Here is a 14,936-nt window from a genome sequence, read left to right as displayed (position 1 = left end):
ATTGTAGGGTGAGTACAAATTTCACCCTCCAAGGTTTAATAACTGTAGAGAATTTATTCGTCTCGTGGATGTTAAAAAATCCCTGTCTTGGCATCCTGATTTCCCTAGTGTACAATAGAACGAAGAATCAAATTGAGCACCAAAGAAAGAAATACTCGAGTCTTGTTTTTTACCCGTGAACCACCGATCAGGAGAAGAATCGCGTCATTTAAAGCTTTCCAATGGTTCCTCTATTTTTCTTTTACAAATTCGATCAGCCCGGTTCGACTCCGTTATTTACCTGGTCTCCGAAGTTTCCGTCGTTTTCCATCAGTTTCACTCCGCTTGCCAGGAAATTAGCCCTATTTCCCATCATTACACCGGCTCCGAAGGGAATTCCATAAACAAAGAACTCTCTTGCTACTTTATTGACTCGAGACATCGAATCTGATATAAAAATTCATCGATTTGTTCCCTCGATAAACGCGTTTTCCAGCCGAAAAATACACTTTGCTATTGTAGATAATTGTGAATATAAATCGTTGAAAAGCAACGAGTGTGTCGGCTTGTCTCTGAACGTTTGAATTCCTCCTTTATTACCCTTATGTTATTGAACGGATTAGAGCGATTCGGGGTTGGTTTAGCGTACACTCGCGCTACTCGTCTTCGAGCTTTGTACTTTGCACGGCAAGCTTATCTCGCTCCGATTCGACGTATTATCTTCGACTCTTTGGTCCCCGTGTCTCTAGCAAACTGCTGCTTCCAATTTCCAACTACCATTCCTATCCTCCATCCCCGCTGTGAAATGCTTCCGCCATCGCAGTTTCCCTTCAGTTTCCCGTCGTCGACGAGTACCTTGAAACTGATTGCGAATCTAATCAACGAAGTAGCTCGTTACAGATCTCTGTACACGACACAGAATTCGTACAAGATCATTGTGCATAATATCGTAGCAGATTGAACGAGAGTACACGCGTGTGGAATGGTGGGTGTCGTTAGCAGCGTCAGTTTGCTGTTTACCTACGTCTAGAATCAAGTTGTTACTGAGAAATCAAGAGAAGCATAGTTGAGACTAATGGTGCTAGATCTCTGTGAGTCGATATGGCGTTACACCTGAATTTTATGGAACATTATATTAGCGATATCGGTTTGCGATATTCCGTGTCTGACTATGCGTTGATATTTCTACTGGCGCTGAAACGAAGCAAGTCTATCCTTAATACATTTTGTTGCAGTACTATCATTAATTTTAAACGAGGAATAACTTACAACGAAACTTGAAGAGAAGTTGAATCCTCAACAATCTCGTTTTCACATTACCAGCGAAGTTTTCCTGTAAATCTTTCAGTTGTAAAAGGAACAAATTAAACTTCCCGTTGAAATGAGAATAGTTTTCCCGATGATTCCGCGCTACTTTCGGTTAATAATAGTTTGACGAAAACAGGGGAGAAAATTCTACGGTATTACTAGTGATAATTCTGCACGTTTCTGCTGTCTATCTCCCTTCGCTTCCTATCCGTTCCTCCGAAATGCATTGCGGTTTTCAGCTTCTCGTAATTCTCGGTCACCTCCGCGAAAGTTCAAGCAACTTCTGCCATGTATCTCTCTTCGTCTCTCATTGTGTAGCTACACGGTAATCGAGATCAAACGCGTCCAGGAAATTACTGTAATTTACCTGCCGAACCTATTTCATCAAATTTTAGACATTCAATGCTTCTATCTGTCTGTGGTAGTTCAGCTTTCACTTCCCATATTCTCAAATATTTTAAGAATCTCTTCGAACAATCGAAATACGATAAAGTACATTTATTTAGAATTCGAAGGAATTCGAATACATCAGTTTGTTCGCGATAATGATTAAAGGTTGTACGAGTTTCAAGCGGGGCGGATTTAATTAAGAATCTGTATCCGCCGCATCTCGGCGGCTTCCAATTAAAGTTCGCCTTATTATAATCAAGAATTTCGTAGCTTTCGGACGTTATCTGCCGGTTACGTGTACGGGAACGCCTTCTCGTATTTTCCCGGAAGACTGAAGTTTGCCGTGTGACGTGTAATTTTCGAACGATAGAGTTCGCAGCTCCCGGCTGCCAGCCTGCGAAACTTATAACAGAGTTCAATTGCAAGAATCCGAGGCGCGAAGTCGAACCGAAATTCACCCCCAGGGGCTGTACGATAATTATTTAATTGTAGCGATAAACCTGATATTCCGTCACGATGACGCAGAGCCCTCCTGTAATTCGACGAGAATCGAGTTTCCTCTCGCGGTTTTCAACCGGTTCGTCGACGAACGCTGTTGACACGTAATTTTCGAATCGGACAGCCGACCGTTTGAACTTCGAAGACGACCAGTTCGATCGTCGGTCAAATTGAGTTAAAGAGTCGTCTTGAAACATTCCGCGAAGTTTTCTCGTTTGCGAGGATTAATAAGTTTCCTCGCCGCGAGTCACCGACCGATTGCTTACGTTTAATTCGACGACTTCGTTGGAACGTTGTTTCTTTGCTATTATAATGCAAAATAACGAGTTGGCTTCTTCAAAGGAAATGCAAACTTCACTTCGTTTTAGAGCTCGTTTCACTAATGATTCAAGAGTATCCTTGAAAACGTATTATAAGATATTTAATGTTCGACAAAGAACTTGTTCGGTTCCCGTAGTTTAACGGACCGGAGACGGATTGTTTTATGGAAATTCGATAGCCAGAGGATGGCACCATAAAATGTTGACGTAAATTCAGAAACGAGCGAAAGACAGGAAAATTGAGGAGGAAAGTTAACGACAAATTTCCTTCCATACGCTTGCTGTTTTTCTGTGCCCTTATAATACACTGATCATAAAAGAAACACGTGTCGGAAATTTTTGATTGTTTCCTTTTTTTATTCAACAGCGTAAGAAAGAACTGATATCGCGTAAGAACAACAGGAAAATGGAACATTTTTTATTATCCATCGAATTCACTTCCGAAAGTGCATCTGCACTTTATGGTATGCACTATAAAATTCGTTTCTGTATTCAAGAAGCGGATGTTTCTCGTTTTTATTATTTATGCATTTGTGATAGATGAGGTGCATATAAAATGCTGTTTCAAGATAAACCTTGGTGGTGCATTATTTAAAAATAATAAAGCCCCTTATGAACTAACGTTGACCGCAAGCCAACACGCAAACGAGCCAAGCAATTACTAAACGGATTGTGCGGTTACGAGCTGGTACCGAAAGTGGTCTGGAACTTAGGTTCGATATCGCGCAGAGGTCGCGATCCGCGGATGCAGTTAACAATTTACGTTTATTGCTCGATTCATGATGGTACCGTGTTTGTGTGGCCGGTAATCGACGCGTTTAGTCGCTTTTAGATAGCCCGGCAACGGAGGGAAGTTTAAACGACGACACGTAATTTTCACGGGGGTTTAGGCTGTTAGTTTGCAAGCTGTGTGTGCACGTCTCGAAGACGCCAGCAACGTGGACGACGATAAACTGAAACTCGTTAACGGCAGCCGTGGGGCTGTTCATAGGAGATACGCCATTTTCCGTGTATAACTCGAGCTCCCATCCAAGTTTCTTTGCCCGCCACCACCTTTGTCCACGATGCACTGCCAGTGGATGCGCGTAAAACGGAGGTTAAGAAAAGCAGAACGGAGGAAATCGAGATAAGACGAGCCACCTTACGACCTTTTCATGCTTCGTCGCCTGGAGCAGGGTGAAAATTAAAAATTATTTTTGTGCCGAAACGATTCCTTTCGACCGACTCCCAGATCGAGGGAGAACGATTTACCAACAACCGATGGATATTCGAAGCTCCCGCTTGAAAGTTGTCAAGCAATTCAAGCGTACTCGAGTTTCGAATCACCTGGAATTTTGATCGAACCTTAGAAATTCTAAAACTCCTAAAACTCCAGATAGATCTCGAAACACTCGAATTTATTCTTTATTTTCAACAACCACTGGTATCTGAAGAGCACCGAAATTTTTCGAGTTCGAAACGAAACTCGAAGCGACTCGAAACTTTGCCCATGTTTTTACATATATTCGAAACGCTTCATAGCCCATCGTTGCTACGAACCTTCTATTTATCGTCCTCCTTTTCTTTCCTTCTTTCGCAATCTCTTCCTCTCTATCCGTCTTGCTTTTTTCCTGTTTGGAAAAGTGGAATCGAGGAAGGGAAAACAATGGACAAAAGGGTCTAGCGAGCACGGAACGAGCTTACAATGGCATTCTATTTTTCTTTCCACCGGTCGAGTAGGGTCGTGGAGAAGTGGAGGGCAGAGAGTGGTTGGCCTGCTAGAAACGCGAACGGAATTTCATTTTACAGCGACGTTTGGTACATTTCAACCGTACGGATGCGTGTAATTGTTTGTCGCGTGTAATTGTAACACGGATATCGTTGAAATTCGTGCCGGTCTTAAAGTATCCGTGAAAGAGGACAAGGGTGCTCGAGCAGCGGCACGAAGATCTTGAGCTGAAAATTAAAACCGGATTCGTGTCGCGAACGCGAAACAGCTTTAAAAACTGCACCGGTGTCTGAGACGTTGTCAAATGAGAAACTCGTTGTTTCCAGCTAAAGTAACAAACTCCTCGCTCTCGACGAGTGAATCCATTCGAGTTCCAGTTCGGCTCACGACCACGCCGGAAACTGGGATACGATACGGTAAAAGAAATGGCGGGAAATTAGCGGAAACCCTCGAGTGACGGTATTTCTCGCTGGCGTGTGTAAGCTGCAACTGTTACTGCAACTTTTTTCATCGCGTGTACTTTGTGGTTAGCAGCCGCTATTCGAGGGGAAAAAGGGCTACGAGTTGGAATAAAACGTTGGGAAAAAATTCGTCGGGAAAAGTTCGCTGGTATTGAGAAAATTACGGAGAATTTCGAAATCTCCCTCTTTCATTTCTTCTTTTTTCCTATCGTATTTTTATCTCTGCCGTTCGGATCCTCGGGTCTGTATCGATACTGTGAAATAAAAATAATAATATAATAGAATGACATCGTCAAATTATTCGTTCATCCGAACGAGATGCGTTCCCGATCGAGTCGATTAAATAGCCGTTTTAACCGTACAAATTTTAACAAAATTTAATGTTTTTCAATCGGTCGATTTTGTAATTGAATTGTCGGTGAATTTGCGAGGACGCTCATTGAAAAGAAAACGTCATTTGCAGGTGTGAGTACCTACACATCCGTGTGCCGAATACGTCCTCTTCGACCAATGAATATTCAATATTAATATTAGCTGTACTCGGTACAATTATGTAGCGTGTCGCCGAAATTCATAATTATGTCAATGTAAATATTTAAATGCTCGATGGACCGAATATTCGCCTGTGCATCGAACGGTAACATGCTTTCGTTACTCGAGGGATTTAAAATGATTTAAATCACGACCAATCGATACTCTGGTTGAAAATTGAACGTGGAACGTGTTATTTGTGAGGGGAGTAATAAACAAGTCTCTTAGAGTGGTGAAATTAACGCATTGTCGGTGATAGTACGAACTACAGTTAACAGGTTGATCGCCGCAGTAGAAATATCAATATTTAGTGCGGCGCGCTATAATACGGATATTAACGCGTTCGTTGGCGAAGTGAAAATGTATATACTCCACTTCTATTCGCTTTTTACATAAAATTGCATTAGAAATAAGCCTCTATCGGGTGGTACAGACGTGGAAAAGAATTCTACGCGCGTTTTCCGCGCCGGCTGAAATAGCTGGCAAAGGAAGGAAGAAACCGTTTGAAAGGGAAAGCAAGGAAGGATTGAAATAAGTTTTCGATATTTCTTGCATTCCCCGTGAAAAATGTACCGGTAATACTTAGACGTTCGACGGCCGGTATTCGAAGCCGTGCCATGAATAGAAAAAAGCGACCGTAGCAGATCGGATTGATGCATGTTTGTATGCTGATGGAATCAGGAAGCTATTTGAAAATGTATAACGCAATATCGCTAACGCAGTTGACGTGAAACGAAATTGCAGTTTACCTCGTCCTTTGAGAAATCGAATGACAGACAGGTTGCAACTAAAAAATATAATATATACGCGCGCGTTAACCGTGTTCCCTTTGAAATCGAACAAATAAATTCGATAAACAATTGCTTTTTGTTAGTCAATGAAGTTGAATTATACTTGCATTAAAATATTTACACGCTTTTCATTCCCCGTTCTGTTTTGTACACATCAATTTGACTCGAACGAGATTAAAAGCAGCTTGTAAACGTCAATCATTTCTTTTTTTAAATATAACTAGAAATTCTGGTAGATAAATTATCTCTTATACATCTGAAATTCTTATACAAATATTCAATGATATTTGAAAAATCTCATCCGTCAGCTTTGATTTTTTGAGTACTGTACTTTGCGTTATAGAGCCGTCTGTAAGTTACACACTCCAGCTGAAGTTCGAAGAAAAAGATTAGCATTGCTCGAATAAATGGTACGACGAAGGTACTTACAAGAGAGCGTGAGATGTTGGTAGAGTTGCCATTAAACGTGAATTAAAAGGAAAAATTCGAGGACCGTCACCTGTGTTTCGAGGGTGTTTCGAGGCTGGCTGGTGTTCACAGGGGGACAAAAAGTCAGGACGTTAATTAAAGTCGTAGAACTTTTCGCGACGCGTAACCAACGCTCTCTTTGACGTTTAACGCACTGGTACATGCAGTCGTAAATTTAGTGAAATTTTTTTCCCTCGTTGCAGCAATCCGGGGGAGCACTTCCATTACTTTATTTTTCGGAAATTCTTCTTTTACATGAAAGTATCTTAACCGTATTTAACTTTAATTTCAAGTAACGAAATTAAAGTTTAACAATTTGCCGCATAAGACTGTACTGTTCCGTTTTATTATTATCATTCGTAATCTTCCGAATAGCTTCAAAGCACGCTCAAAGGATTAATAAATCGGCACACGGCAAGTAACCACTTTGAGGCATCGGCCTCGGGAGTGTCACTTGTTAGTTGCCCTCCCGTGAGTAATTTCCAGAGTTATGTCATTACGTTGTGCACTAATATCACCAGATATAAATCCGAACTAGTTAATTGACTTTAACCACTCGCCATGTGTACTGCTAATACGCTCTAAATAAACACAGGGTAGGTACAATAATTAGAGTAAATTACAGTTCTTTGCTCGGTCCTTTATCACTATCGCGATGTAACCTTAACTAAGGACCTTGTGGGAATTCATCATCGTTTACAATTTACAAATTCACGAGAATCAGTTAACCAGTGTAATTATCTGTAGTAGAATAACCAATTGAATCCCCTTTGCGTTCACACTTGCAATGTATTCTGCTCGATTAATTAACCAACGAAATGATCGATATGCGTTTCATCTATCGACGCTTCATCTAGCAGTCTGTAGTAGCTGAACCATTATACTAAGGAAATATGATCGCGTCCTGACCGCAAAGGACCCGCGTTAGACTCGTTGACGTCGGTATTATGTTCTAAGCGTCGTCCTCGAATGTGGTACACGCTTTGATCCGTCGAGTAAATTCCTCGTTGGTGTATTGAAAATTACTTGGCCATTTTGCGATAAGATCTTTGTTCAAAGGTAGAGATTAAATTTATAAACGACCGTCGATGGTCGAAGCATTGTTTACTTAATTAACTTTCAAAACGTACGAGTTCCGATACGAATGCTATTGTCGAAGCTTCGGCCATCAACGGTTTACGAGGATGTTCAAGCAGACAATAGTCGATGGTGAATCGTTGGAAGCGTATTAATTTGATTGGACGTTTTCCGGACTGTTGCAGATATCCAGGAATTTTACGAGCTGACGTTGCTCGACGAGTCGAAATCGGTGCAGCAGAAAACGGCGGAGACGATCCGGATCGCCGACAAATGGGAAGCCAGCGACGGGCCAATTACGCCGACCTTCGCTCAAAACGACGTGAGTTCAGTTGCAAAATATATTTTCGTCTGCCGATATTTCACGGCGGTACGAGCTTGATCATTTCCGCCCCGGGGATATATAGATTGAACGAAACGGGCGGACGCGTGTGTTCGTTACGCGTTCGTGACCGCGTCACGAATTCAAACGTTTCTAGGAATCTCGTTTCCCAGCTGGCCATCGTGGTCGAACGTTTATTAGAATTCCATGACGCCGGGGCTCTTTTCATTTGCCACGTGAGCGTCGAAACGCGTCGCATGAAAATCGAACTCGTTTTCATTCGAGTTGCTCGCCGTAAACGTCCTTCTCGGACAGATCAAGGAAATCGCTTCCCTCGAATCGTTTAATTAACTCTTTAACTGCAAATAGCGCGTGTATATCCTCTCTGTTAATAAATACGAAAGGTCCTGCACAGGGAGTGTCATTTGAACATTACTCGCGAGAATCCATCGAATAGTATTTGCATTTCACCGTGCTAGTTAAGGGTTAAAACTATCATGCTATGATAGGTTCAGTCGATTTCGGTCGATTAATCAAGGAATAGAGATAGGAAAATGCCTGTCCCGGAAATGAAATTCTCGGGACATTTTAACCCGGCGGCCTGTCGAGTACTAATCACGCGGCTGCTCTCTGATAGAAGAGAAGAGGATAGGAAGGAAGGAAGGTGGGCAGGTGCCGCGCAATTAGCGCCCGTAATTATAATCCAAGAGTCGATTGGCCCGTGGGACAGGCTGGTATCATGCTAGACCGATCAATCGCCGAGCTCCCGATTTTAATTGCTAATTGCTCTCGTCCCATGGTTCCCCATCGTGCGGCGTGTCGTCGTGGCTGATCGACGACGTGATGCGGCTGGTTGCAACGATGCACCGTGCAACGATTGCAAATCGCCATGCACTTGCGATGCCGGCCACGTCTCGTTCCCTTCGCTGTCAGGATCCACTCGGTTTCAACGTTCGATTACTCCGAATTTATTTCTTCCTTTTTTATTATAAGAAGAAACATATTTCTTTTGAAATGAAAGCGTAAGAATTTTAGTATAAATGATGATTCTTCTTCTTATCCCAGCTGTAACACGATATTAATATTTTCTGAGATCATCAAAACAGGTAATAAATTAATCGTTCGTCGGGTTAAAAAGTTAAAGTACATTCAAGTTTTGTGACCGTATAAAAGAAGAAGCTGCGAAACGTGTTTAACTTTTCAAACAAAAACGATCGACGCGTTAACGAGCTAAAATTCTTTATTATTCCGTCTAATGGAATCGAAGGATTCGCCGAGAAAACAGTGTGGGGTCAGGTGTTGTAAAAACGTCGAGGGAAATGGCCATTAAACGCGATCGTGCAAATTAACGTTAGAAACGATGGGTTTTCATAGCTTATCTTGCGGATCTATTTTTCAAACGGGCTTTTTCTTGGTCCCTCGTGTTAATTTGATTTCGAGCGAGGACGAGTACTCGGGCGGTCGGAGAAAGGCTTGAAAAATTTATTCGGCCGCATTCTACTCGTTTATTTCACGGCACTGAGATCCCTCTGCATGAATACGAAAGCCGTAGTTGCTGAAATTCTTGCCCCGAAGAAACGCCGCGTGCACAAGCGACGAACAAACGAGCGAACGAGCCTCGATGATTTTCACCTGCGCGTGCAAGGCACGTTAAGCGTTCTCCGGAGAACGGAACGATTTTCCCAGCTTACATAGACAGATGGCACATAACCATCCATTATGAAGAATTTCTCTCCCCGACTGTTGCTCGCAATTCGCATTGCATTCTACGGCATACCGATTGTTTCAAGTTTGTGCTCGTTACACGACGACTATGCGTGGACCTTGCTATGTACATTATAATATTTATTCAGTTTATTGAGCTTGAAAATGTAATATTTGCTAAAATTTTAACCCTTTCCAAACGAAAATTAAAATATGTCTGGAAAGAGGTTCAAGTTTCTGTTAACTTCAGGAAGAGTAATAGTAGGGGTTCATCAAGCTCACTAATTAGAAAATATTTATTTCAACAGCTTGATAGTAGTGGTCAATATTGAAACAAAGTCTAGTAATTATCAAAGTGAAATTTTAATCTCGCTTGATTGTAATGAAATTTTATCCGTATATAAGGAATTTTGAAATATGAATATTTGGAAATGTTTGTGTATTCAGCGAAATATTTATCATTTCACGACGGCGAAACGTTATCCCGAATCCCTGTTCCGCTATGAATAATTGCTCGTTGCTGAATATCTCCCTGGCGCATACATAATTCAGCAGCGTTATTTCATCTATTGATTCTTTTTATCGTCGAACGACTGTGTTTCCATTGAATAAAATTATAGATATAGTAAATGCAAACTTTTACTAATGGAAAAATTCTGTCTATCAATTTTCTAAATACGACAATGAAATTTCGAAGATATACGAAGAGCAGAATGATAACCGTGCATTTTGTACGAAAAGATATCGAACGTCTGGAGAGCATCCGTGCGTTCAACAGCAAAATGATGGTATCATGAATATCGAAATGTTGATTATACATGGTTGAGCAGCAGAAACTGTAATGTAGCACAATATGGTCCAGTAGATATTGTCGTGTCATACAAGGTTTGATTGAATTGGTCGTGGTTCCAGGGCATTCTACGTGCTCTAGCTTCAAGAGGGTTTCGACCAGACATCGGTCTCTTTGACATCCTATTTGAAGCCATGAGAGTACTCGCGATCCATAAACGATTCGCCATAAAGTCCTTCCACATTGTTGAACTTTCCATTTGGATCTCAGCTTCGATTAATGTTTGTTCTAGCAATTTTCCAAATTAAACCGCTGTCGCATCGCGCAAACCGTAGTAATAATTTTTTGAAGTCATTTTCATTTTTTTTTCTTCAATCGATTATCTTCTTCCAAGAATTATTCAACGTTTAGTATTGGTAATACCGAAAGCAAAACGGTCATTGTTATAAACTTCATATATGATCAGAAACGCAATTGTGTTTGGTGCTTTATTATATTATACTATAATTGACAGTTGGAGTGGACGAAGCTAAATTTAACTGGAAATTAGGTCCGCATAGTTTGATTTCTACCACGTTGAATACCTTTCGCATAATTAGCATCCGATTTGTAATTGCTGTATGTAAATTCAACTGGTGCCTGTCACTTTTAATTGAACATTAATACCGTTCTTTCCACCTATAATAACTTGTGATTATTTAATTAGCTGCTTAAAGAGTAAAACATGAATATTACTCGAAGGCCGATCCATTTCCACATCATTTTCTGTCTCGTTTATTTTAGAGGCCTGATGTCAGCTTCTGTTTGCATTATTTTCAATTCAATTGCTTTTTACAATTTGTTCATTCACCTAACATAATCAATATATCCTCACAGTAATTAACGCTGTAGTTTAAGCGCATTTCGAACGTATCTATTCACCAGTATTTCAATTAATTAACTAATTACAGTTTCCTCTGCGTTTTCGTAATTGATAAATAACATGATTGAACGGGCTTTGCGTAATTGGCTACCGCCTACTTTTCTCCTTTTGTTCCAAATGATTTTCCAAAATCAACCACTCATCCATCGGCTATGGACGTTTTTGCAATTATAATGTGATCAACAATATTTCACAGGTGGATAAGTATACATGCGAAATGTACTGTTCTTGAAAAATTTTAAAGAAACACGAAAATGCTATTAACGCGTTAATCGACACGGGGAACCGTTTCATCGGCACAATGAATTTAATATAATCGAACAACCAAAGGAAAATTTTAAATATCATTCGTATCATATTATATTAATTATTCAAGGAAGGAAATGCAAAGGTTAAATTGAAAACTGAAATGGCCGTATTCTGAATAATTTCAATTATAGCGTGCCGTGTCATTTTCATTGAAGTAGCCAACGTATTAACCCTTGAACTTTTAATATTCAAAATTTTTTTGCATGAATTTTTATTTCGATAACGTTAATGGAAAAAATGTTAAAAATATGATAAATAATTCAAGAATATATAGAAATATATATCTGCTTATTCACATAAGAATTAACACATTACCGTCACAGTAGAAATATCAATATCTGGCACGACACAATATATTTCATTTGATCACGAATACAATCCATTTGCTTAAACATCCGCAGCCTGTCTTAAATTATCGAAGACACTCGTTGAACATGAAAAACACCTAACCCGTTAATCGTGTCACATTACGTAGAGGGTGAAAAAAGGAGATAGACGCGGATGGAGGACAGGAGATGGGTAATAAAAATCGCAGTATCTGGAGGGAACGATGCACTGGAGTGTTGCTCGTCCCCGGGGCGTCCGTTTGCCAAAATTTACGACGGGATCGTGGCATCGTGCATATAAAACCACGTTTAAACCGTTCGATCGGGGAAGCATAGGATAGAAGGCGGATAAAATAACGTGGGCGAGTAATGGCCGAGTGGTATACGCGGGATATTTCCCTTGTTTGTTTTCCATTACTTCGCGGATGGCAACTGTTCGCCGGCGGTGGAATATGCGCGGCAATGATAAGGGTGTTGCACTCGATGTAATGGAAAATTCGTGCCTTCGAATCGAATTTCATACAATCGCGGTCGAAGTTGGTCCCGTAGCTTCATGGAACTGGTATCCGATAGATGTACGGTGTTCGCAGTACTCGAACGTTAGCCAATTTCCCGCGAGACCTGAAAATCGATGCGAACGTTCATTTTCTTTCTTCTTATTTCGATCCCACGAGCCGGAAGAGTCGACCGGTCAGAGGAGAGATTAAAGTGTCGGTACTCTTTAAGAAGTTACACCTCTTTCGTCGATGATGGAAGGTTTAAGCGTTCGTAAACAAACCCACGACGAGTGGAATTTACTCGACGATTCAAGCGTTATTTGCTTGATCGATTTCTCACCCGACAAATTGGGATTTCGCTCCCTCCGATTGAAATACAAGAAGAAGGATCGCGATTCGATATGAACTTTATCGGAGAAACGATCGCGCTTACTGCTTGTCTTTTGTCTAAATTTGTTCGTAATATGAGAAAAGGGAGATTCATTTTGTTTGGTAATCCTTTGGGGATGTGGAATTCGTACAAGGGTGAAGCTTTTGTGAAGCTTTTGAAACCTCTTTAATTAAATTTTCAGTTCAATCTTCTAATTGGGATATTTTTATTTTCATTTTCTTTTCCTTTGTTTTGATTCTTGAATTATATTATTTCCATTGTACCGAAAACACGAGAACAAAAGTTTCTCACCATCGTTCAGTAGTAAAACCCGTGGAATTCACGGCCGTGCACTTAAGGAGGCGTAAATCACACGAATGGCCTTTCTGATCTGTGAAATATCGTATCCTCACCTTCGTGCATGAGACCTTACGAGTGGGCACGTAGCTACAATTTATGTCCTGTTTTCAATTCCCGCCTACGTTGCTGTGAAAACTACTTCCGGTCACCGTTTCTCATTTCTTTTTTTCCATAAATTCCTTGTAACAATCTTTTTTTTTTGTAGCTTTTCTAAGCACCGTATATATCAGAAATGTCAACGGCAGAATGTATTTTTATTGTTAAACAACTTGGAGTTTGGTCTGAATTCTGAATACTGGTATTTTATGTCAAAGGAATATCAGGGTTCTGTTACTGAATAATTCCTTCGTAAAAGCTCCAAAATCGCATATCCTACGTTGGATTTCAAGCTTTTGCATAATCGCATATGATTAACCAGATATCGTGTTTGCCATAAGACGGCACAAGAGCCACGATATATTATCGTTTTCACCGAGACAAATGGAATTTATAGTAGCACTCGGCTAAAACCCATTTCCCTCGGATACCACGTTCGTTTCCGATAAAAGGAGGAAACTCCAAACGAGAGCACTCTCGCCCCTCCAGTTCCCTCCTTTTACAATGCATTCGTTGCGGTTGGAACTTAATGCATCGTATGCACTCGATGCATTCATTTGCGAAATTCGCCAAGAGATCCTTCCTTTTCTTTTTCTTCTCGTTGTTCACCGCGAGAGCCATGTATTCTTTCCTTCGTAAAAAAAAGGGTTACTCGATTGATGGAGCTTGAAAAATTGTTTATGCTCTATCAATGGGATTAGTCTTTTCTTCGATTTTTATTCAAAAAAAAGTATTTTTCGAATTCTATATTATACCAAGGTTTCATCAAACTCGAATAAACTCCCTTATAAGATGAATTTAATTATTATCGAATGTTTCCATGAAAGCAGAAGTTCAGCTGCTGGTGTTTCACGCGGTAATCAAAAAACCGTAAATCATTCTCGCAACAACGATACTTTCGGACATTAATTACTTTTTATTGATAACATTTCCTGCGAGCAGGAAACAAGAACTTCGACAAACTTTTCTCATTAGTTTACCCTAGGAAGGGGATGAATTCTAAGGAAAGTCATTTAATCTTTGGTTTATTATAAACAGAGGCAAGCCACGTGTGCGCTAACAACGAGATTAATCTACAATTTATCCCGAGCAATTGAAACCGATTTCACAGCAATCAAAAGCTTCAACTTTACAGACGGTCAATAATTCTTGAATAAAAGCCGCTTTAATTGGCCAATTTATCGAAACGAATCTGAGAGCTATTCGGTTCCAGTTGATGAGTCGAGAGAAAATTTAATGAACAATCAATTATCATTTCCCAGCGGCTATTGTTTCGAAAGTTTGATCTCTTTCTTTTTTTCAAGAGTAATCGAACGCGAATGAACTACATCGTTATTTGTTGCGATTACACAGTCGTTTGCTTTTTTTTAACAAGATGTCAAATAAAACAACTAGATTTCTCGATTTTACGAAATGAAGAAAGATACAATTTTCGTTTGCAAAATTTCAAAGCTCTGATTCGTTTAATATGTCGGAGGAGTATTATGATGTAAGATGCCGTGTATGGCACGATGCCAGAACGTCGTTTCGCTTAAAGGCGAGTATGTCAATCGGTCGCTAATATCGGCTGGGTAACATGTATGTATTGTACTTACACGACCTTACTTGATCTCGAGTAAATGCTCTATCCTCTTACTTATGCTGTCAAATTGGATCGCACGACAACGTAAGCCCTTGTACTACCTAGATAAACCTCCCGAATACCTCTG

General features: G+C 40.4%; 1 protein-coding gene across 18 annotated transcripts in view; it reads left to right on the top strand.

The window, feature by feature from the left end:
- The window catches only part of LOC117607241 (discs large 1), a 371,089-nt gene that overhangs the window by 196,027 nt on the left and 160,126 nt on the right, over window positions 1-14,936 (top strand). For all 18 annotated transcript variants that reach the window (XM_076692125.1, XM_076692133.1, XM_076692131.1 and 15 more), the window contains one exon: window positions 7,717-7,853. In XM_076692125.1, the coding sequence (XP_076548240.1) occupies window positions 7,717-7,853 (137 nt within the window). The remainder of the gene's footprint in view (window positions 1-7,716; window positions 7,854-14,936) is intronic.

Source organism: Osmia lignaria, chromosome 14, assembly GCF_051020975.1.
Source record: "Osmia lignaria lignaria isolate PbOS001 chromosome 14, iyOsmLign1, whole genome shotgun sequence".
In the NCBI taxonomy this organism is placed as follows: Eukaryota; Metazoa; Arthropoda; class Insecta; order Hymenoptera; family Megachilidae; genus Osmia; species Osmia lignaria.
Note: the sequence above shows the minus strand (reverse complement) of the source record. Positions and strands in the feature narration are given on the sequence as shown.